Source organism: Citrus sinensis, chromosome 1, assembly GCF_022201045.2.
Source record: "Citrus sinensis cultivar Valencia sweet orange chromosome 1, DVS_A1.0, whole genome shotgun sequence".
Lineage (NCBI taxonomy): Eukaryota > Viridiplantae > Streptophyta > Magnoliopsida > Sapindales > Rutaceae > Citrus > Citrus sinensis.
The window spans coordinates 10587094-10610006 of record NC_068556.1 but is presented as its reverse complement, the minus strand read 5'-3'; the positions used below and the strand labels follow the sequence as shown (position 1 = coordinate 10610006).

Below are 22913 nucleotides of genomic sequence, written 5' to 3'. Positions count from 1 at the left end.
AATAATGCAACCCCTACCACCTATTGGTAGTTTTTAGGCAAGTTTTCTTTTAAGTGGATACCTAAATGCCAAGTATATCCCGTAATAGTCTACTTTTTGGAGTATATAATGATTCTTTTGCCGCTTAAAGCATAAATTTACCAATTAAAATATTTTTGGTGTATACTATGTTCCTATCATCACAAATCCATTGGCCTTCTAACCGCTTCAGGTGTTCTTATTAGCCTAGGAGAGTAAAAGTAAATTTTCTACAACACAAAGGAATCCTTCTTTGACTTTAAGTAAATTTGAAAGACAAAACATCATAATATAGGAAGTTATCTTACAATGAAATAATCTAGTAATATTTTCTATTTAGATTTCATATGACCTTCCATATAAAATACAAATCCTATACAAATGGTAGGGGTAGTGTTTGTTAGTGGGGAGTGCGTGAATGGCGGTTCTCAGACGAGGGAATCGTTCCTCTCTAAATCAAAATAGCAATACGAACAAGAATATCCCATTAACTGCCTTATTAGTGCCACATTTAATTCTAAGAAAAGAGAATAGATAGAACAAATACATACATCAGATGATTTCACAGACCAAATTCGAGAGTTTTCCTGACTTGCACTTTAGGAAGCTCATGTTGTGTAAATTTTATTGAACTCGCAAGTGTATGAATCTATTGTAGAATAGATCAATGGTGACGAGTGTCGATCCCACGAGGAGATGGATTTTAATTGTGTGTAGAATTAATTTTTCTAAATGGGTGGTTGGATTTGTGGTGAAAGTGACTTAGATTATCCTAAAATTAGAATTAAAATGGCGAGAATAAATTGAAGAGAAATCTATTGAAATGACGTACTTGGGTATCTAGATTCGTATCAACATGCATCATGGGCTAAATATTCCTTATTAATGCCAATTAAATCATGAGGGGGGTTTCCACACCTCATGAACCACGCTCTAATCAATATGGTGCTAAGGGCTTATCGTGCCAAATAATAATAACCTTGTACTAGAGAGCCGGTGAAACCAGGACGGTATCTAGACAAGATTATTATTATTTGTCGATGAGAAGTCAAAACATCCACAAAAACTAGAGGGGAAGAGAAAATAAATTTACCAAATAAAGCTCATGACACATGTTGAGACTTCACCTTCAACCCAAGCTTGAAAGAAAATTAGCTACTCATAATTGAACTAGGGGCAAAATGGAAATTTATTAAAATACATAGAAAATACAAGATGGAGAAGGAATTACAGAAAATGGAGTCCAAAAATGGATTTAGAGATGCCCAATTAGGGGGGGAGTGCCCCCTTTTTATAGATACATTGAGTAAATTATGGTCATCGGATCAAAAACATTTTGGACGCTCAGGATTACGCCACGTCATCAGTCAACAATACGTGGTTTGACCACAAGGTTTAAACAGTAACACGGTTTGACCCGACTTGAACAGTGACGCGGTTTGGTTGAAAATAATCCTGTATAATGCATGTACCGTACGCGAGATTTTTGGTCCACTGATATGCTGCCACATCATCGATCAATAGTACATAAGAATTTTAGTCCAACAGGATCGTGACACCTCATCAGTCAATGCCACATCATCGGTCAATGCCACGTCATCGATCCGTCTATGTGAACAGTGTCGTGAACAGTAACGTAGACAGTACCGTACATGTGAACAGTGACATTTTGCCTTTTATGCTCCTCCTAAGGTTTTCGACCGTCCTAAGTTCAAAAGTGATGTCCGTTTTGCCGTCTGATCTCTCGTTCATTGTGAAATGATTATGATGCCCCTAAAATACTTAATTATAATACAACACACATAATTAAATGACATGAAACTTAAATACATAAAAGTAAAGGTATTAGTAAAACTTGAAGTGTAAAATGACGATTTTCTCCTTTATAAATATACATTTTCTAGCACTCAACACACCCTCCAACCAGGTTATTGCTAGTCTCCAGCAAATAAAGCAAAAACAAAATTCAAACCCAAAATAATTTTTTTTTAAAACAATCTTCTTTATTCAATCAAACTAATGATAGCAATCAAATAAAAGTATAAGCATTATCTCCAGTCTAAAGAAACATTACACCCACATCAACCATCCACATGAATCAGCCCAGTAGACTTTGTCACAGCTACTTTCAAGAATGACATGTTAAACCCCTAAATCTCACTGGAAATAGTGACACTCTCACAAAGAAATTAAACCCAATAAAAATAGTCACTCCAATGAATGGTAATTGAGAGAAAATAATAAAGAAGTGATATCACATGCTCTCACCAAAATGAAAGAAATATGCCCTCAGCTCAGAAATAATACGATCTCAAGTCAAATAAAAATGATAGTCAACCCAATTTATTTATTTATTATTTATTTTATTTTTATATTTTTTTATGCATCACTACATCTTTTTAGCCCATATAACTAGCTTCTACTTCAGACTATAGTTCCCTGAAATCAAGAAGGACTTTTATTAGGATGTAACGTAGGTTAGGGACATGGCTAACAAAGGAGGGGAAATAAGGAAAATAAAGTGTATGTTTGAGAAAAATGTAGAGATATATATATATTTGTTTTTTGGAAGTTGCAAGGTGGATTTCACCTATTATTGTTGTTTTTTAAACAATAATTTTTTTTGTTTTTGTTTGGCATAACTTCATTGAACACAATAATTATTTACATTTTTCTCAAACATAAATAGGTGATGGAACGTGTAAGATATTGGGTAATACTCCAAATTGGAGTGGGTCAAGATGATAAGTTTGACAAAGAAAATATATATATATTTTTAAAGACTCAAAAGGGTGAACTATGGATATTTCATAAAATGGATGGTTAGAAAGGCTCAAACGGATCAAAGATGACATTTCCATCGACTTTTAGGGCTCTAAATAATCTTCCATATCTACTAGTTAGATGGGCCTCCAAATGTAGCAACACATTTTTTTTTCTTTTTCTTTTTTTACAAAATTTTTTTTAAGGATTAACTCAAAAGAAATCTAGAGATCATGTATAAAATAATAAACTGCTAAGCTCTATGAAGAATGGGCAAAAGGGTTACTCTCCAAGAAAAATGATAGGCTCAAGAACTCACTTGGTACTAATTCTGACATGTTTATTCCTTCAAGCAACTCATTTTTGTCTCCGACATCAACATGTAGAGTAGCAAACATAGCGTAACATCACTTAAGACCAAAGATAATACAAATACTAAAATTTGAAATTCATCATGTCATCCAATGTTAAAACAAATCACACAATTTTGTTTTTTTTTTTAAACAACATTCTACCCCCCAACCTATTCTAAACATGAAAGGAAAATATGCATGCAGAAATGTGAAAATGATGCAGAAAAACTAATTAGAAAAGTTACACTGAAAATGATAGAAAAAGAAAATGGGTTTTTCTTTTTTTAACTAAAAAGATGCGTTTCTAGAGGCACTACACTCCATATTTAGCCATATTCGACTCAAATATTTGAAAATGTATATTTATAAAGGAGAAATTAAAAAAAAGAAGAAAAATGAATATCAAAGCTTAATAAAGAAAAAGAAAATGTCTGAATTTTTTTTAGTTTTTTTTTCAAACAATGAAGATGCGTTTCTAGAGTCACTACACTCCATATTCAACCATCTTCAACACAAAAAGTTAGCAACAGTTAGTTTTTACAACAAAAAATCAGTAAAAATTTAACTAAGATTCCACAATTGTCGACTATTCCCTCTCCCCAACCAGAACGAAACATTGTCCTTAATGTTTTAAAGGAAAGAAGTAGAGTTTAAAAGACATCACCTAGGTGATGCAACACAGAAGAAAATATTTACAAGCGGAGAGTTAAATCTAATTTGTACTTCTTACTGTGGCTACTGTTACCATCATTATTTGGACGCTCCAACACAAAGGTCCAGGGGTCTGGCTCTAGTCTATAAGCTTGTAACAGATCAAGTAGCTCATTAGCAGTGTGAGCACAAATAAAAAGTTTTTTTTGCATTGGAATGAATGAAATAGTTTTTTATTGCATGATTAAGAAATGCGATGAAGCCATCATAAAAGTTATTGACATTTAACAAATCGATGGGTTTCTGGTGAATGTGCAAATGGGCTCAAGATGCTAGTGTGATAAGTGCCTCTAGTGTTGCAAGATCTCCTGGAAGGAAAATAAAAGCATCAGCATGATTAAGCATTTCAGTTATTCTTTCTTGCATACCTGAGACAACTAACTCTTCTCTAGTCGGTGAGTCAGACAAACTGACCAAAGGTTTTAGGGCTCTTGGGATGATGCCTAACACTTGGCTTCCTCTGACAAAAGCAGCTTCTCAGACCAATTTTGATAACCTTCGGTTACCTCCTCCATACACCAAGTGTAATTTTCTCTCTGCTATGCTTCGACCAAGATCTATGGCTGCCTTAACGAACTCTTTATGTTTGTCATAGTTAAATCTAGAAAGCACACAAATGTTCTTGAATTGTCTATTAGAAGTAGCTGCCATTGGGATACTTCTCAAAAACAATTTGTGAGTGCTTGACAAAAAATCATATTTAATAATCTTGGTGACAGTGGGTCACAGCTGTGGATGAGGTAGCATGTCAGTGTCAATTAACGCGTAAAGCACATGGCTCGTGAGTCAAAAGGAAACAGTAAAAAGAAAAAGAAACAATGATAAAATAAAATTATTAAAGACAATAATGCAAATGATAAAACAATTAGTGAAATAAAATAACGGTGAAGTAAAAGGATATTTACAGGTAGTTGCGACTGTGACTCACATCTTCCTCTAGTTTTACGTCCAGAAACGGCTTGAACGCCCTCTATGGGTCGAGGATGGGCTTCCCATCCAGTTTTCTTATAAATTGGCAAACAGGGTCATTTATAGTCAGATTCCCGAGACTATATCGTGCATGCTCTTTCTGGAATAATGGCCATAACTAGAGAATTGCTCCTTGCACATATCCACTGGGATGCGTTTCAAGAGACAAAAGGATATCATCCAATGACTCCTTATTCAAGTCATCCCTAATAAATTGAATCTTATCTTCCCTGTTATCAGACACCATTCCTAAAGAATATGAGTTTTTATTGCATCTCATTCTAGCACATTTATGACAAGCAACAAAAATTCTTCGAGCTCTTTGTTTTCTTGCATAATTTCCTTTACTACAACCAGGCATGTATGCAATAAATTTTAGAGGTAACTCACCTGTCAATCGTACTTTAGCCTCGATTAACCAATGAATGTCAGCAGGTATATTATTCCTCATGAGCAATTGCATGCGTTCGGACCGAGCTTCATAGATTGTAACGAGGGCATTCTAAGGAAGTGAAGGGAATCGATTGTGAAGCTTTGTTAAAATCTTGTTTCTGTCCATACCTTCGCCTCAGAATATCAGTTATTATGGGAAACTGAAGTAACCGACTTGATTGTCACGGAGTACCGTTATCCGCCACTTCACCGGGGTAACAAACTAAAGCACACAAACAGAAAAATAAATTAAAACACAAAAAAAAAATTAAAATCGTCCTCTTATTGAATTTACCTCAAGCTCCAACTGGATGTTGTAGACACTTCTCTCAATGTCTCTAAGTTGGCTTTCTAAATCTTCAATATAGGCTACTAACTCTAGTGGTTGCAAAGTCCAAATACGATGTGTTTTACAAAATCGAATCTGCCTTTTGAGATGAGATTTTACACGTTGAAGTGGTTTAAGAATATTTAGGAGGAACTGTTTAGTTATGGCACTCATGATTAACAATGATAAGAGAAAACTTAATGGTTAAACAAACGCGCTTATGGAAAAATAATTTCAATTAGCAAAAGAATAATAAAAAGAAAAAAAGAAAAAAATCAAATCACCGAAAAGAAAGAAAAAAAAACTAAATTCAAATCTGGTAGGTCACTCAAATTTATTTCAGTGTCCTCTCCATGTGGTTGGTACTCTAAATATGGCTTTAATCTTTAACCATTAACTTTAAACGTGACACCGTTCTTTGGGTCCTTAATTTCAATTTCCCCCATGTGGAAAAACAGTATGAACAATAAAGGGGCCAGACGATCAAGAGCGTAACTTACTTGGGAATAGGTGCAAGCGAGAATTGAATAAAAGCACTTTCTGACCTGGAGTGAAAGATTTTCTCATAATTTGCTTATCATGGAAGACTTTCATTCGTTGCTTGTAAATCTTGGCATTTTCGTATGCATCATTACGAATTTCTTCAAGTTCTGCCAGCTGCAATCTTCTTTCTGAGCTAGCTTGCTGCATGTCAAAGTTGAATTTCTTGATGGCCCAATATGCACGATGCTTGAGTTCCACAGGTAGGTGGCAAGCTTTTCCATACCCTAGCCTGTAGGGTGACATCCCAATCGGGGTCTTGAAAGCCGTTCTATATGCCCATAATGCATCATCAAGTCTTAATGACTAATCTTTTCTGTCTGGCCTCACCGTCATTTCTAATATGTGTTTTATTTCTCGATTGGAGATTTTAACTTGGCCACTGGTTTGCGAATGATATGGAGTCGCCACTTTGTGAGTGATTGAATATTTGTCAAAAGAGCTTTGAATGCTTTGTTACAAAAGTGGGCACCACCATCACTGATTATCGCTCGAGGGAATCCAAAGCGTGAAACAATGTTGCTTTTCAAAAATCCTATCACCGCCTTGTGATCATTGGTTCTACATGAAATTGCTTCTACCCATTTCGATACGTAGTCAACAGCAACCAATATGTATTGATGGCCAAAAGAAAGGGGAAAGGGTCCCATGAAGTCGATGCCCCATACATCTAAAATCTCAACCACTAAAATTGGATTTAGTGGCATCATATTCCTTTGCGTAATGCTCCCCATTCGTTGACACCTATCACATGAAGAACAGAAAGTGTAAGCATCTCGAAATAGAGTTGGCCAATAAAAACCACATTGTAAAACTTTAGTTGTCGTTTTCTTAGCGCTGAAATGGCCTCCACAAGCTTGTTCATGGCAGAATGAAAGGATGTTTTGAATTTCACTTTCTGGGACACATCATCTAATAATTTGATCTGCACAATACTTGAACAAATAAGGGTCATCCCAAAAGAAATTCTTTATTTTCGCAAAAAATTTGGCTTTGTCTTGCTTGGTCCAATGCTCTGGAAATTGACCTGTAACAAGATAATTAACGATATCAGCATACCACTATAATACTTCTACACTCATCATTTGTTCATCCGGAAATGACTCATTCAATGGTAATGATTCCATAATTGTGTCAGAATGGAGGCGAGAGAGATGGTCAGCCACAACATTCTATGTGCCTTTCTTATCTTTAAATTTCAAGTTGAACTCCTGCAAAAGTAACACCCAATGAATTAGTCTAGCTTTTGCATTTTTCTTTGTGAGAAGATATTTAAGAGCAGCATGATCAGTGGACACAATTATTTTACAACCAATGAGATAAGATCGAAATTTCTCTAATGCAAACACTACAGCTAGCATTTCTTTTTCAGTAGTTGAATAGTTCAACTGTGCATCATTTAATGTCATACTAGCATAATAAATAACATGAGGAATTCGATCAACCATTTTTCCTAATACTGCTCCTACTGCATAATCAGATGCATCACACATGAGCTTAAATGGTAAGCTCCAGTTTGGGGACTGAATGATGGGTGATGATGTCAACAACTGCTTTAATTTTTCAAATGCCACAAGACATGAATCATTAAAAACAAAAGGTACATCCTTAGCAAGTAGATTGCATAAGGGTCTAGAAACTTTGCTAAAATCTTTAATGAAATGTCTATAAAAACCAGCATGCCCAAGGAAATATCTTACTTCTCTGACTGTTTTGGGTGGAGGAAGATTAGAAATGAGATCCACCTTGGCTTTGTCAACATCAATACTTTTGCTCGAAATAATGTGTCCGAGAACTATACCTTGTTTTATGGACTTATAATTGGGATCTGATCACAATCAGATCACTTTTATAATACATATACATATTAACTATTCTATTCAAAATTTCCACTTTAGTGATTAAGATAAAATCATTTAATGATAAAAGTAAAAAAGTTACAGCCTTACATAATGAAATACCCATTTACTTAATAGTTGTGAATAATCTTTTATTTATAAAGATCCTGCCATCATATGCCAATACATAAGTAACATACTTTATAATAATATATGCTCAATGTGAATTATGAATAAATATGTTTTATTAAAATTAGAAAATGTTATTGCAATTAAAGTATGTTGACTTTGTTGAAATATCATGGAAATCCGTTTAGTCGTATCATAAAATGAAAATCACTGATCTTGCCACACATTTCGATTACTTCCATTTTAATTTGTGTACATATTTGTCCCATAAGATTGACTTCTAAAAGAAAAAATTAATCAATGTTCAAATTATTCATGGATTAGCAAGTAAAAGAAGACCATTTGTAACTTGTAATTTGTAAATTTGTCGATCAATATACTAGAAAATGAAATATACGCAATTGAAAGCTAGTGAATATACCCTCTAAAAGTAATTAATTAACTGTTTTTCAAAAAATTTTAACCGCATAGTGATTCATGAAAGTAACATATTGGAACCGTAGCTTAAATCTTTGATGTAGCTTAAATATAAGAAAGGAGCAAGTTGACAAAGAATTTGAATTAATTGCTGAGTTGACCTTTTTGTGAACCTTTTAGAAAGATATAATTTATAGTTATTAGATAAGAATCTAAAAATAATCAAATCTTAACCATATATTAATATGTATGTATATATAGTAAAAGAGGTCCAAGTCTATTAACAAAATATAGTAAACTGCAATTTAAAAAGAATAGTCCACGAATAATTTTGTTTTTTGTAAGATGAGCACACAAATAAAGCTAAAATCATTAAAAATAATAATGTGTTCACAAAATGAACGTATAACAAGGTAAACACCCTTTTAAAAAGAATGTATATAAAACAAATATTCATAAAACATGGTAAATATCATTTTAAAAAGAATATATACACAAAGCAAAATCCACTTACCCTGCAACAGTTGTGCCGTACTCCTCTTTTGTTTTTTTGTAGAGTTAAATTTCGTTTGGTTCCTTCCTCTCTTTAGTATTTATGGTTTACATCTTCTTTTTTTTACTTTCTCTAATTCTTCTTCTTTTCTTATTCTTTCTTAGCTTCTCTTTGTTACCACCATAGGTCCTTAAGTTTTATGGTTTCGGGCTTTTCATATTGATATATGACTAGGATTTAGTTGTGTTTTGATTTGATTTTGGTTCAGTTCAAAACAATGTGAGAGCTTATCTACAAATGATACTTTTCTAGTGAAGACGAAGACTAGATGACATGGAGATAGTTTCTTGGGGATGGCGATGGCTAAAACGAAGTAGAAATAACGAGAAACAACCGTTGAAGGTGGCACCGGCGGTGCTCGGTGATGGCAATCTGACGGTCAAGTCAGTGGGAGATTGAAGGAGATGGTGGGTTTCTAAGAAACCCTAGACTAGAAGAAAAGTCTAATGCTTTGGTGAATGAGTGAACTTACCCTCTTTGTGAGAAAAACAAGACCTTTTAAGGTGGAATACCCTTGAGGGCATCTTTGTGTCCTTTTGGACATGTAGCGAGCTGTTATTGGTGTTTTTCTTCCTCAAGTAGGGGTTTAAGGGTAATTTGATCCCTCTTACGGAAGCTTTTTAAGCTTTCTTGGGTTGGACAATTATCCACTAGGGAACAGTATATGGTGACAGTCTGCCCTCAACTTTAATTGGCTCATTTTGAATGAGCCAATTAAGGCTAGGAGCACTAATTTCGATAGAGATGGTGCAAGTGCCTTTGTATATGTTCCCTCTCTCTCAATTTTGACTTTAGCGGCTTGCGAGGGGATATTTTATAGACAGTTCAAGTGTGGGTTGTACTGTAATGGCTTGGTTGTCACTATCTCATCGTCCCATATGGACATATGGTGACTAAAATATTTTTTAGGATGCATTTTTCTGTTACTCTCAAACAATTTAGATAGTTAAGACTAGTTTCGAGATCTTCCCTTTTCATCCTTCCTCTTTAGCTTCCCCTTCATTCTTTATCACAATCTTGAGTCATATTCCCCATTTTTCATGGCCTCAATACCTATGGTCTACATTTTACCACCAACAATTTTCTTTTTTCTTTTTTTTAAAGATTCTTAATGTTTTAAAGTTTATGAACTTTCATGATTATGTAATTTTTAAACTAATAAATCAAAGAAAATAAATAGACAAGGTTGATTGCTTGAATCATAGAAAAGAAAATGGACAAACAAACTTGGAGATGTTAGTTTATGTGATTAGGGCCTGAAGAAGATAAAGATTAGATTTTTTTTTCTTTTTTTTAATCTGCAAAATGATTTAGAGAAGGATATGATGTGGCTAAAAAGACTTAGCAAAAATAAATTTGTTAATCATGATGGAAGATTGTCTCAATAATATTTACTAAAGATTATCTTCAAATATCATTTAGATTTTGATCGATTGTGGTAGTGGTAGGCATTGATTCTGTCGGCTGGTAATAGACTGATGTAAAAGAGCTAGTTTGTAGCCCTCGAATTGTCTAATTATTTACAAATTTAAAACAAATTAGACTCATGTGATAAAAGTTTGAACTCTTGAACCTTTTTAAAATTTCAATAAACAACAAGGATCGTACAATGTTAATAATTAAATAAATATATCCCCACCATTCAATCAACTTTTCCATTAAATCCAACAATAAGAGGCTGAAGTCACAAATAGACACAAAAATTGGATAGCCCACAAAACATTGTAAATATCATTTTAAAAAGAAAATATCGAAAAATGTTAACCAAACACGGTAAATATTATTTTAAAAAGAATATGTGCATATAACATTGTAAATATCATTTTAAAAATAAGAGTAATGATAGCTATAAATTCTTGTACAAACAAATTGATGTGGCATAATTCAATTGGCTCGATCAAGGGTTAATTTGGCAATACTGTAACTTTTAAAATAATTGTTATTAGTTAGACTATAGAAATAATCGGTTTTAAGAAGAATTAATTAAACGTTTGGTAAAATTTCTTTTCAAAAGTGCTGTGAGTATTAAAAGTAATTGTATATGTTTAGTAAATCTTTCTGTTGAACTATGGTGACAATGCAAATGGCTCAAGTGGATGTTAAAGAAAACTTATTTACACATTCATAAACATTTATATATATAATATTTTTATGGTGTATATTAATAATTGATAATTAAAATAATTTTTTTTATTTTTATCTCAATATAATTGGTATTGGTAATAATAATAACTTTTTAAAATTTAATAATTTAATTTCTTAATTGACTAATTATAATTTTAAAATTTTATAATATACGTGAGAATATTGATGAAATTGCATTAAATATAAAAATAAATCTTATAATCAAATTTTAAAAAACTAGCCCTTTCATACTTCTTAAAATCTACTGTAGGATGAGGAGATTTTATCAAAAGTAATTTTTTAAAAAATTTACCAAACACTAAAATTAGCTTTTAACTTTTTAAAATCATGTTTACTTCTCTCAAAAGCAATTCCAAATAAGCTCTAAATATCTCTTGGTCTACAATTATTTTTATTAATTTATATTTTCATCGAATAAATGAATGTATACTATATTTGTTTGTACAAGAGTTTATAGTTCTGTCATCGGTTTAAAAATAATATGTGCAGAAAACAGGGTAAATACAATAATCTAGCATCATTATTATATTCTTACTGACCAAAAAAAAAAAAAAAAAACAAAGGCAAAACGCTGCCATTTTTATGGTGATTTTATCACCGTTTTGTTCCAATGTATCGTTGCTCAGTTTTAAATGAATCCATGTGGCAAATTAATTATTACTACTATACAATGACCAATTAATTAGGTTTAATTTTGAGTTTTTTGATAAAAATATAACATGAAAATATATGAGTTTACTAGATGAAAATTTCTGATATTAGTGAACACAATACCCATCATTAGAGGGTTCAAATCTCAAATCTCTTATAACAACAAACAAAGCTTCTCCCAAAAAAAAAAAAAAAAAGAGCAAAGTTTTTTTTTTTTTTTTTCATTTTAACTTGCAACCATAAACATAAAAACTTAATTCCATTACATGAATAATTAAATTCGGTGAATATAACTAATGAATATTTTAAGAAAAAAAAATGTTTAAACAAATTCTATGTTGAGTTGGCTTTCAAACAAAAAATTAAAGAGAATATATAAAATTGTAACAAGTTAAATCAAGTGTTTGTAATAATGTGAGACTCAAGAGAACTTTATTGGAGAGTTTTATTAACACATGCAGTAAAACGTTCAACAGATATGTTATTACAGAAGCTGTCAGTTGTTGAAAATTCTCTGCCCAGGTGATAATATCATTTTGGGGTCAAAGCGAGCTTTGCTCTGTTGAAAAGTGTTCCATTTTGAGCCAAAATGGTTAATCCATTCTTCTTTAGTTGCATGATGGCCAAGATACTGCTTAAATTTAATGCCACCATTAACACAAAACTGCAATATATCTTTGTTTCTGTTATCAAAGGTCTCCCAGTCATCAGCACTTGCATCCAAAAACCCCACAACGTAGAAAACATCTTCTTCATCTGGTATAACTGCTGACATTCTTTCATCCCATCTGCAAGGAATTAAAACAATATTATTAATATTTGAGCATTGCTATTTAGGCCAAAAGCTGACAAAACCATAGTCAAAACATGTCGTTTTGACTATTGTCAAGCAAAATGACGGTGATTTTATCACCCTTTTGCTCAAATAGTATTTTTATTGATTATTATATTTCTTTCAGTCTTACTTGCTTCGGAGCAGAGGGTAAACAAGAACAGTTGACGAGGTAAAGTTTCGCTTAAGAAGAATGTTCCTGAAGGCACCATTGTCGAAATCTGTGATTCGAGATCTTGGTATAAAGATATTTAGCCATGGATGAGGGATATCCCACAGTCCTTTCTTCCGAAGGACTATCTCTTCATCATGAACTCTATTTAAAAACTCTAGGTATGTTACATCCTTCTCGAAAACAAATCCATGAACAAAACCCTTTAAGCTTTTCAGCATTTGTTTCACTCTCTGTCAACAAATATATGAAACATTAATATTTTAATGAATATCATTATATATACATACAAACACACATACATACATACATATATATATATATACATATACATACATACATACATACATACATACATACATACATATATATATATATAATAAGGGATTCAACAGTTAAAAGATGAAAAATAAAAATAAAATAGACAGATTCAAATGAGTCATTAATGTTTTGGTGAGGGTTTCCACACTTTATTTCTATGTACATATTATTACATATATATATATATATAAAGTGCCTTTTTTTTTCATGTAGACACACTTTTAAGTCATATGGTTTAATAGAGTCAAATTTTAATGCTATTAAACTGCATGACTTTATAATGCAATAAAAAATAACTCTATTATATTGCATGGCTTAACCATATATTTACATTGAATGAAAAATGAAGACGCCATACTTGAGAATGTGTGTGTGTATTATTGCGGTATATAAGATGATTGATGGCTTACCTTATCCTCATTTTTGTTGTCGTAATACGTGGCTACCTCAATAAGGTAAACGATGCCATATTGGTTTATGAGGGAAGTTATCTTTTGATGTTGTGACTGTGGATAAAAATCTAGAGGACTTTGGCTCATTAAAAGTTGACCTTCCAAATAATCCGGCATCACTTTGTGGCTAGGTCCAGTAGTTGAGATCAAAGTTTCCTGGTCAGTGCTGAAAGAAGAGAAATCACTGTAAAGTATACGTAACCACTTAACCTGCAGGCAAAGTAACCACAGTAAAATGAATTAATGGATACAAAGGCAATCCATGTACAATTTGATTATTCGTTTTTAAGCATAAATTAAGCATGAAAAAGCAAGTGTAAATTCATGCTTAATTAAGTTCTGAAGAAATCTAATTAAGTACCCTTTCTTTGGCCGGCTCGAGGACGATTCTTGCTCTAGTTATAATACCAAATTGACCTAAACCTCCTAGGACTGCGTAAAACAACTCTGTATCCTTCTGAGAGGTGCAAGTCACAAACTCTCCTTTTCCTGTAAAAATGAAAGGCGCACGCCACACCATTTTTTGGTTACAATATTTCGACTCAATAGCAAAATAATTAATTAATATTAGATAATTAAACAACTCATTCATACAAGAACATTTTCATTTAATTTTTATTTGTATAGTTGTTTTTTTCTTAAAATATAGAGGAGTGGATAAAGTATAAATAAATATTAAGTTTCCACTCTTTCAGGATTTCAACTCGAGTTGCGTGTCAAATAAAACTGTTTGAAAATTCCTCAGTCAGATCCTTGGAGGCACTTTTTTCTTTAATTTCTTTTACATTACTTTAAGTAATTTCAGAAGAGATTATGATGAGGATTGAAGGAGAAGATTTAATTCTTTTCTTGTGAAAAAATTGAATGTCGGCTAGGTTTCATTCATACTAGAACAAATTTTTAATATAATCATTGTGTCATTCAATAATCTCTAATATTATGATTTGGTGTGAATATTGTGGTCACTTGTAAGTTCAACTGTTAAAATATATTATGGTGATACAAGAAATCTTGGGTCGGTCACATAAAAAATCTAGGGTCCATCATGCGACTGAAAAAAAAAAAAAGTAAACAGTCTATGAAATATGATGACATAATTAACGTGCTCTGTATATTTACATGTTATTTATATTGTGACTCATAAATCATTTTATTTTTGCTCTAGAATACAAATTAAATGTACCTAGCACCAGTAAATCATTAATTTCAATTCCATAAAAGGAAAAGATGTAAGCCTAATTTCCTGCCAGATAGATTATAATAAATTTTTTATAAAAGGAATGCTGAACAAAAACATAAATCCAATTAATTATCAATTGTAAAATCTCTAATGAAATATTATGATGTGTCCTTATAATATACTAGATACATTATAGATAGAGAGAGAGAGAGTCAAATTCTCTCATATTTCTCTCATCTTTCTCTCTCTTTAGGATTACTCTTATAATATAAAGCCCCTGAAAAGTCTATGGCTTGGATCAAGCTCAACAAAATGATTTCCAGCTTTGACGAAAATGTTGAAAGTGATGTGCATCCTATATTTAAGTAGAGGTGCTAAACTGTACGAAACTAATGTGGTTGGTAATTTTCAATTCATATAGCTTCAAGTCGATAGATTTGGATCATCCTGAAATTTTCTAGTGAAAGAAAAACATAATCAAATCAACCATATTGACTTTTTCATTTTAATTAAAATCAGTCGATCTGTTACGATTACCAACTAGATTATATGTTTCAGTTTTAAACAAAATTTCTATGTTGATTTAAAATAAATTAAAACAAGCTTTCTACATTTTACATTATTTAAAGCATTCAAAAATTAACTAAGTGGAGAATGACTACTTTGCTCTCCTTTAGAATTTGTTCTTATCACTTTATACTCCCTTTGGTATCGAGGTTGAATAGGTGGAAATTTTAAGTTATAAAACTTAAGTGTTTGATAAACACTAGTTGTTGTGTCTTAAAAGGCAAATTGATTTGATCTTATGCTTATATTAAAAAAACTATAATATTTGTAATAATTTTGTCAAAATTATTATTTAAAAGTAATAGTTACTACACAATAGTAATTTTTATAGTTACAATTTTTAATATTTTTACTAATTTTATCAAAATTATTATTTAAAAATTATATTATTACACAATATAAATTTTTATTTTATAATTACAATTTTTCTCTACAGCAACAGTGGCTTAAACATTACAACACCTCAATACAAATCAGTACGTTAGTCCTAATTGATTTTTAATTAATAAAAATCATTAAAAGAAAATAGTTTGTCATATAAATTGATTATTCAACACTTCTACAAATTAAAACTAATTAATTTATCTGTTAAAAGGTCCAATTTATGTTATGTTTTTTCTATTCACTGTTTAAATATCTTACATGGATCAAAGTGGTAAAAAAAAAGAAGTTTTAATATATAACGCATCATATTGTGTGATTTTCTCTCCTAGTCTCTCCTAATAAAATAAGTGGTCAATGTTGAATTTTAAATTTGGATGTTAATAATCAAGCCTTTTTTCGTTTTATTTACTATTAAATCAATTTTTTTTACTAGATATGAAATATTTGGAGAGACCAGGACAAAAAAAAAAAAAAAAACTGGAGAAGACACTAGCTAGCAGGTACCTGTTAAAACGTCTAATTCAAGAACGTTTGTTATCTGCGGTCCTTTTCGATACGTTTGGCCGCTAATTCCAGCATTGGAGAGGGTCCCACCAATAGTGAGATACAAATAATCCGTCCAAGAAACCGGCGAAAGCCCCCGAGCAAGAGTGGCGTTCAGCACATCAATCCAAAGTTGCTCGCCGCCGACGTCAGCATAAAATCCTGAAGAACGGTCTCCGGAGATCAAGATTCCCGTCCCGTTTCTGAAGCTGTTCAGAGAACTCATCTGCACTACGACGCCTTTGTTGGCCTGAGCCTGGCCCCACGTGGAATGAGCCTGGCCTTTTGCTGCAATGGTGTATGGAAATGAAGAACTGTATGATAAATTTATTAGGGTTCTGATGTCATCTAAAGATGATGGATAAAGAACTGCAAATGGTTTTTCTTTAATAATGCGGCCGTAATCGATAGAGGCTAATTTAATGGCACCAGAGTCTGTGTGCAAATTATCTGTGAGCTCGGGTGGCACTGAAATAGCCAACATGGTAGATGTTATAGAGCTTGCCACGAATAGTGCTATAAAATATATGGTAATTGGAGAACTTGTAGCCATTTGCTTCGAGAAAATGAAGAATGAAGAAAGTTGTATTTGTTGTGTTGTTGGTTGAGAGAGTGCCTTGAAGAAGAAAGGAAGTTTATATAGAGATTTAATTCCGTGACAAATATTGATATTTAGTCAAAGCACGTGCTTAATTCCTCTTTCTTATCCAACAATCAAAGCGAACAAAACAAAATTTACAAAACAACTATGCAAGGTAAATAATTTTTTTAGTTATAAGGATTTGAGTTAATTATTTAATTAATTCATGACGTATGTTTAAGAATTACTTAAAATGTCTATATTCTCATTAAAGTATGTTTTTATTAAAATATAATCAACCTTTTATTTGGATAAATGCCAAAGCTTTGTGAAGAAAGAAAAAGTATTAATACAGAGGGTCTTGCTAAGCTATATATAATGTAGCTTACAACAAAGCCAATAAAAGCCATGTAGTTTTTCGTTACCTTCTACTTGTTTCACATTCCAACTAAATATCTGACCATCCCTACCAAGGGCGGATCTATTAAGGGACTGCCATGGGCCATGGCCCCTGTAAAAAAAAAGTAATTTAATATTCAATATTTTATATTAAAATAAACATATATTAATAAAATACCTATTTTATAGGCTTGAAAAAAAAACCTTTGGCCCTTCCGGCCAAGATTGGCTTGTTCCGCCCTGATCCCTACTGATAAGCTACCTCCAAAGCCATAACAATTGCACAAAGTTCGACATGAAAGGAGGTATTTACATATATACACAACAGCCCCTCCCCCCTCCCCCCACGCCCCAAAACACAGACCCACAAGAAGATGTCTCTCTTTGGCCACTCCATCCAAGGGCAGTGCCAAAAGGTACGAGAAGGGCTGATTCCACTGCTGACTTTTAAAAAAAATTGAAATTACTTTATTTTAATGATCTATTTATTATTAATTGTCCTAAAAATCTTTTTTAAATTTATGAAAATTTAAAAATGCAAGTGTTATCTCCTCTTAGTTACTTCTTTATTCTTTTTACACTAAAAAATCAAAATTTATCATATATGTGTTACAATAGATTCTCTTATCTTCCTCTTATTTGCTAATTTTTTATATCAAATTATAATAATTTATGGTAATTTCTTTCTCTTATCTCTCTTTCTATTGTTAAATAATTTATCATCATGACTAAACCCATTGACAAACTATATCTACAAGCTCATATTAGAGGTAAAATTAAAAGTTTTCAAGATTTTAAATTTTAGTGAACTAATAGTTCAATCTAATCATAGGATAAATAATAATACATTAAGAACCTTAACCTATAACTAAGTATCATTATTAATTGATAAACTAGTAAACCACTAAAAGTTACAAGCCATTATAGAATTTAAACAATATTGTTAATTGAAATTTATCATTTTGATACTTAAAAAAGAAAAAAAAAATTGAATTGTGATGCTGTACAACTTAGCTCCTCCTACATAAAATTCCTAGCATCGCCACTAATTCCATGAATAATCAACTTCTCTGGTCTTATATTATCTCATATCAAAATAATATTTTACCCTAAAAAGTTACATCTAATAGCAAAAAAATGCAAGAATTTTGACTAATTTATTAAAGGATTTTCATGTTGACTACTTCAAGATAGCAAACAATCAAATAACTACAATAAGTATTGATATTTATTACTTTACTATTATATTTTTACAAAATTTTTCACGAGTTTACAGAACTCCCTATTTTTTTCGGGGGGGGGGGGGGGGTTGGGGGAGAAAAGCTATTAATCTCCCATATGACGAGATGTTAATATAGAAGATAAATGTGTATCAAAAATTGATTAAGCAATATATTATGTATTAAAGAACGTTCTTCCTTATAACATTACTTAAAAATAAAAAATAAAAAATAAAAAGCAGAACAAAACAAATACGCACGATGCTATGCAAGAAGAGTCTATAACATTACTACTTTCCATACAATTTACAAATTATTATCATGTGCATTGTGTACGTGGACTTTTGATTTTTTAAATATTCATACAAGTATTATAAGAGTACAATTCATGCGTAGGGAGTTGGCAACTTTTAGGCTTAGAATATGGTCAGGATATCTATACTCATCCCTATTTTCATTACTCGTGTTTATTCCGATAAAATCTCAAAATTCGCACGCACTTTAAGATCTGTAAGTCAATTCTCAAAATTTGGAAATGAAACAGAGGAGAAATTCTAAAATACCTCAGATGTACTACAACCAATTGATGCATGCATGACAAGTGTAATTAAATTTAATACAATCACCACTTGCATGATAGTGGTTCAAAATAAATGCACACATGTCATGGTATAATTGCTTGTTGTATGGATGACATGGTACTTCAGATGTATTCTAGAATTTCTCGAAATAGAGATATCTTTTGATATCTCTGCATGTGAAAACATTAACTAATTTTGTCCAACCAATCGTATGCAGTCTCTGCTACCTAAATAAGGAATCGTGAGAGGCTTAGGTTTCAAGAGTCAAAAAGGGTTTTCCAGTGTTCCTAAGGGTGGTTAAATCTTTAAGAGAGAAAAGTAGAGACCGTGAGGTGGCTAGAGTTATTGTTAAGGTCTCAAACCTTAGAGAGAAACTCTTGTGAGATTTTATTTTTTATTTTTATAAGAGTTTGAGAGCTCTTAACCTTTGTAAAGGACAGTTCCCTTGTTATTTTTTGTTATAATTTATTAATAAAATAAATAGCGGTGCGTTTGTCCCCATGGAAGCAGGACTAACAAAACTGAACCACGTAAATCTCATGAGTTCATTTCATTCCCGTTTGTTCTTGAATTGTTTTGTTGTAGTTCGTCTGATCTTTTTTTGAAGTTTTTTAAGCGTTTCTTTATTTATTTGACCATTTATACGGTCATGATCTGACCGTCATCATCATTAAACAGTTTTAATTAAACCACTTTGAGAAACCACTTAATATATATTTTAATTTCTTAGCACATAGTTTGCAAATGCTTCTTATTCTAAATACATTGATTTGATTACAAACGAGAACAAGTATAATCCTCTTTTTGGCCGGCTCGGTGACGACTCTTGGTCTAGTAATATTATATCAATCTGGCCTAATATAAAAACCTCCTAGAACTGCGTAATCAATTCAGAATAGGGGAGCAAGTCACAAACTCTTCTTTTCGTGCGTAAACGAAAGGCGCACGCCACGCCATTTTTAGGTTAAAATACACAATTATAAAATAATTAAACGACTCAATTGCACTAATTACAATGTGGCCGTAAACAGATTGATTCAATGGCAGCAGTCTGTATGAAACTCGTCTATGAGCTGGTGGGGCACTGAAATTGCTATATATAGCGGTGTTACCAAGCTTATGATGAATAGTGCCGTAAAATATATTCTAATTGGACAACTTGTAGCCATAGCTGCAGGGTAAAGAAGACTAAACAAAATTGATGCAAGGTAAGTTAATGGATGAGATTATCAAACCACTGAATTTTCTGCATTGACGAGAATAGAGCTTTGCCAAAAGTTCAATTTTCCAGTTTCTTGGCCGCCCTCCAACCGCAATAAGATTTGCCAACATTCTTCTATTCTATATTCTAAATACAACATAAACTATGTAACTTTTGACTTACATTTTATTAATCCTTTCACCCGGCACTCGGACACGAGCGTTGACTCAATATATGACTATTTTTTATACCAATTGTCATAAAACTAAAACTAAAACAAAACTTAGAAGTGTAGTAATTGTTGATGCAATTTTTTTGAATGAACAGTAACTTTTTATTTTCCCAGAATTTATATCATATCAAGTTTTGTAAACCATTTTCTCCTTGAAGTGAAGCTCTCCAATCATATGTCTTCTTGTCGTTAATTGTCCTGTAAAAAAAACAATTATCAAAGAGTGTTGGGATTACTAACTATATCTCTCCGACACTCTAGTTAATTCTTTGTATTCAATTTCTAAATAGAGTTTAGGGAAGTAGACATAATTTTGTATTCATTTGATGTCTTAACTCCAAATGCGGGAGGGCTTAGCCTTTATATAGACAACTTAAAGCATCGAGGTGAAGGAGTTATCATGACATGTGGCATCTTATGACAAGTGTCCACAAAACCCATGCATAATGACATGGACTTGTCTTGATTTTTGGTTCTTAACTTTTAATGGGCATGGACTTGACTTTGGCCCTTATATTCATTACTCGTTGAAAGGATTGATTTAGTAGCACATTGCCCATAAGTGGATTTTTACAAAGTCTTTACCTGTTGGCACTTAAAATTCTAAGTAATTGGCCTTAGACCATTCTTGTAAAGAATGGCCCTTGGTAATTTTTTTAACAAAATTTTAGAATGTTTTTAACAAAATATTTCCATAAGCGTATTTGTAAAAGTTTGCCCATAAGTACTTTCTTTAGAATGTTTACTCGTAGGCACTTCACTTAAAAGTGTTTGTTTGCCCATAGGCTCATTCATAGAATGGTTGTTTACCTGCATGCTCATTTCATAAAATATATGTTTGCTCATATGCTCATTCTTATAATATTTGTTGACCCATAGACTCATTCCGTAGAATGTTTGTTTGCCCATAAGCTCATTCTGTAAAATGTATTTTTGGCCTGTAAGGTCTATCGATGAAATCTTTGTTGACTCATAGGCTCATTCTATAAAATGCTTGTTTGCTCATATGGATACTTTGTGGAATATTTGTTGGCCTATAGGCTCATTCTGTAGAACTTATGTTTACCTATAGGCTCTTTACGTAAATTAATTTCTATATACTTAGGTCAATCTTACAGAGAGTAGATTTAGGTCATTTTTGTAGAATCATATCATTAGGCGTTTTGCCAATTCTTGCCTTTAGGCAATTTAAATAGAATACTTTCTAAGTACCTAGGTTGTTCAAGTAGATCACATGCCTATGTCATTTATGTGTAATCATTCCCTTAGGCCATTTAAATAGAATATTTTCTAAGTATCTAGGTTACTCTTGTGGAGAACGGACCTAGGTCATTTGATGCATAAAGTTTTTGTTAGGTCTATTTTTTTATGGACTTTTGGGCATTTTATAATTTGGTATAGAAGAGGCATGCTAAGTCTCACTTTTCAAGTTTGAGAAGTAAGACATTTTTCTTTTGTTTTCCTTTAGGGTTTATTGGGCTTTTCCTTCTATGGATTGAATTTTAAAATAAAAAATTTCTCTAAAGCATTTATCCTACTAGATTTGGTCTATAACCAATCTTAAATAGCTTACTAATAGCTTTGTAAAATTTATCTTAACCTAACAATTATTAAAGTTCATGAAGAAAAAGAAAGATAGAAAGTATCTTTTTTTGGAAAAGACACTTGATTTTCTAGAGTGTGAGTGAGAATTTGTGCTATTGAAGCTCTTTGACTACTCATTAGCAAGATGTTGTGTTTCCTTCTTTTACCCCCTCTTTATTTTATATTTTTATCTTCTATGCATCATTAACATTTGTTCTTTTGTTGGCTCTTTCTTGTACAATCTAAATCTTTTCACTAAAGGATGTCACTTTAAAATTGAGTTGCCTTGAAGATAATCAACTTTATTAGAGAACGCTACTAGAAAAATGATCTTTACTGACTTTAGAATAGTGTCAGAAATTACTTTCATTGACACTTGCTAATTGTGTCAGTAATCTGGCAGTCAGAAAAATAGTGACACTTGTAAGTGGTGTTAATGATTATTATTACTATAATATTACCAAATTTATGACACTATGGTATTAGTAGTTACTGATAATGATCACTGGTTAAAAGTTACTTTCACTATAGTATCACAAATATTATGACACTATAGTGATAATGTTTACTAACAATTATTACTCATCAATGGTTTGTTTTACATCAAGGAGATGACATGATAGAATGAATGGATACTAATGCTTTAGTGTCAGTAATTTGTAATATTAAAGAATCACTAGTATTATGACACAATAGAGCTCTTACTTCCGATACATTTTTTAGCGTCAATTGCTTCAAAGAAAAGATGCTCAAACATTATTGTTGTTACTCTATTATTTTCATTGTTCTTTTAGTTTTGCCAATCAAATGATGATATT

General features: G+C 31.9%; 1 protein-coding gene across 1 annotated transcript; it reads right to left on the bottom strand.

Moving 5' to 3' along the window:
• Positions 1–12274: 12274 nt before the first annotated feature.
• On the bottom strand, positions 12275–16886 carry LOC102616491 (cytokinin dehydrogenase 3-like). Its single transcript, XM_006475488.3, has 5 exons — positions 16260–16886; positions 13986–14113; positions 13583–13834; positions 12813–13084; positions 12275–12635 (listed from the first exon to the last, which is right to left on the bottom strand). The coding sequence occupies exons 1-5, from the start codon at positions 16849–16851 to the stop codon at positions 12344–12346; spliced, it is 1536 nt and encodes a 511-aa protein (XP_006475551.1). The 5' UTR covers positions 16852–16886; the 3' UTR covers positions 12275–12343.
• Positions 16887–22913: the final 6027 nt, after the last annotated feature.

What these genes read in the sequence shown, in the direction of transcription:
- LOC102616491 (XM_006475488.3), bottom strand. Translation starts at nt 16,851, where the DNA reads ATGGCTACAAGTTCTCCAATTACCATATATTTTATAGCACTATTCGTG. An exon ending in TCGAGCCGGCCAAAGAAAGG is followed by an intron (nt 13,835 to 13,985) that starts GTACTTAATTAG and finishes CTTTGCCTGCAG; the next exon opens with GTTAAGTGGTTACGTATACT. An exon ending in TACCCTCTGCTCCGAAGCAA is followed by an intron (nt 12,636 to 12,812) that starts GTAAGACTGAAA and finishes AATTCCTTGCAG; the next exon opens with ATGGGATGAAAGAATGTCAG.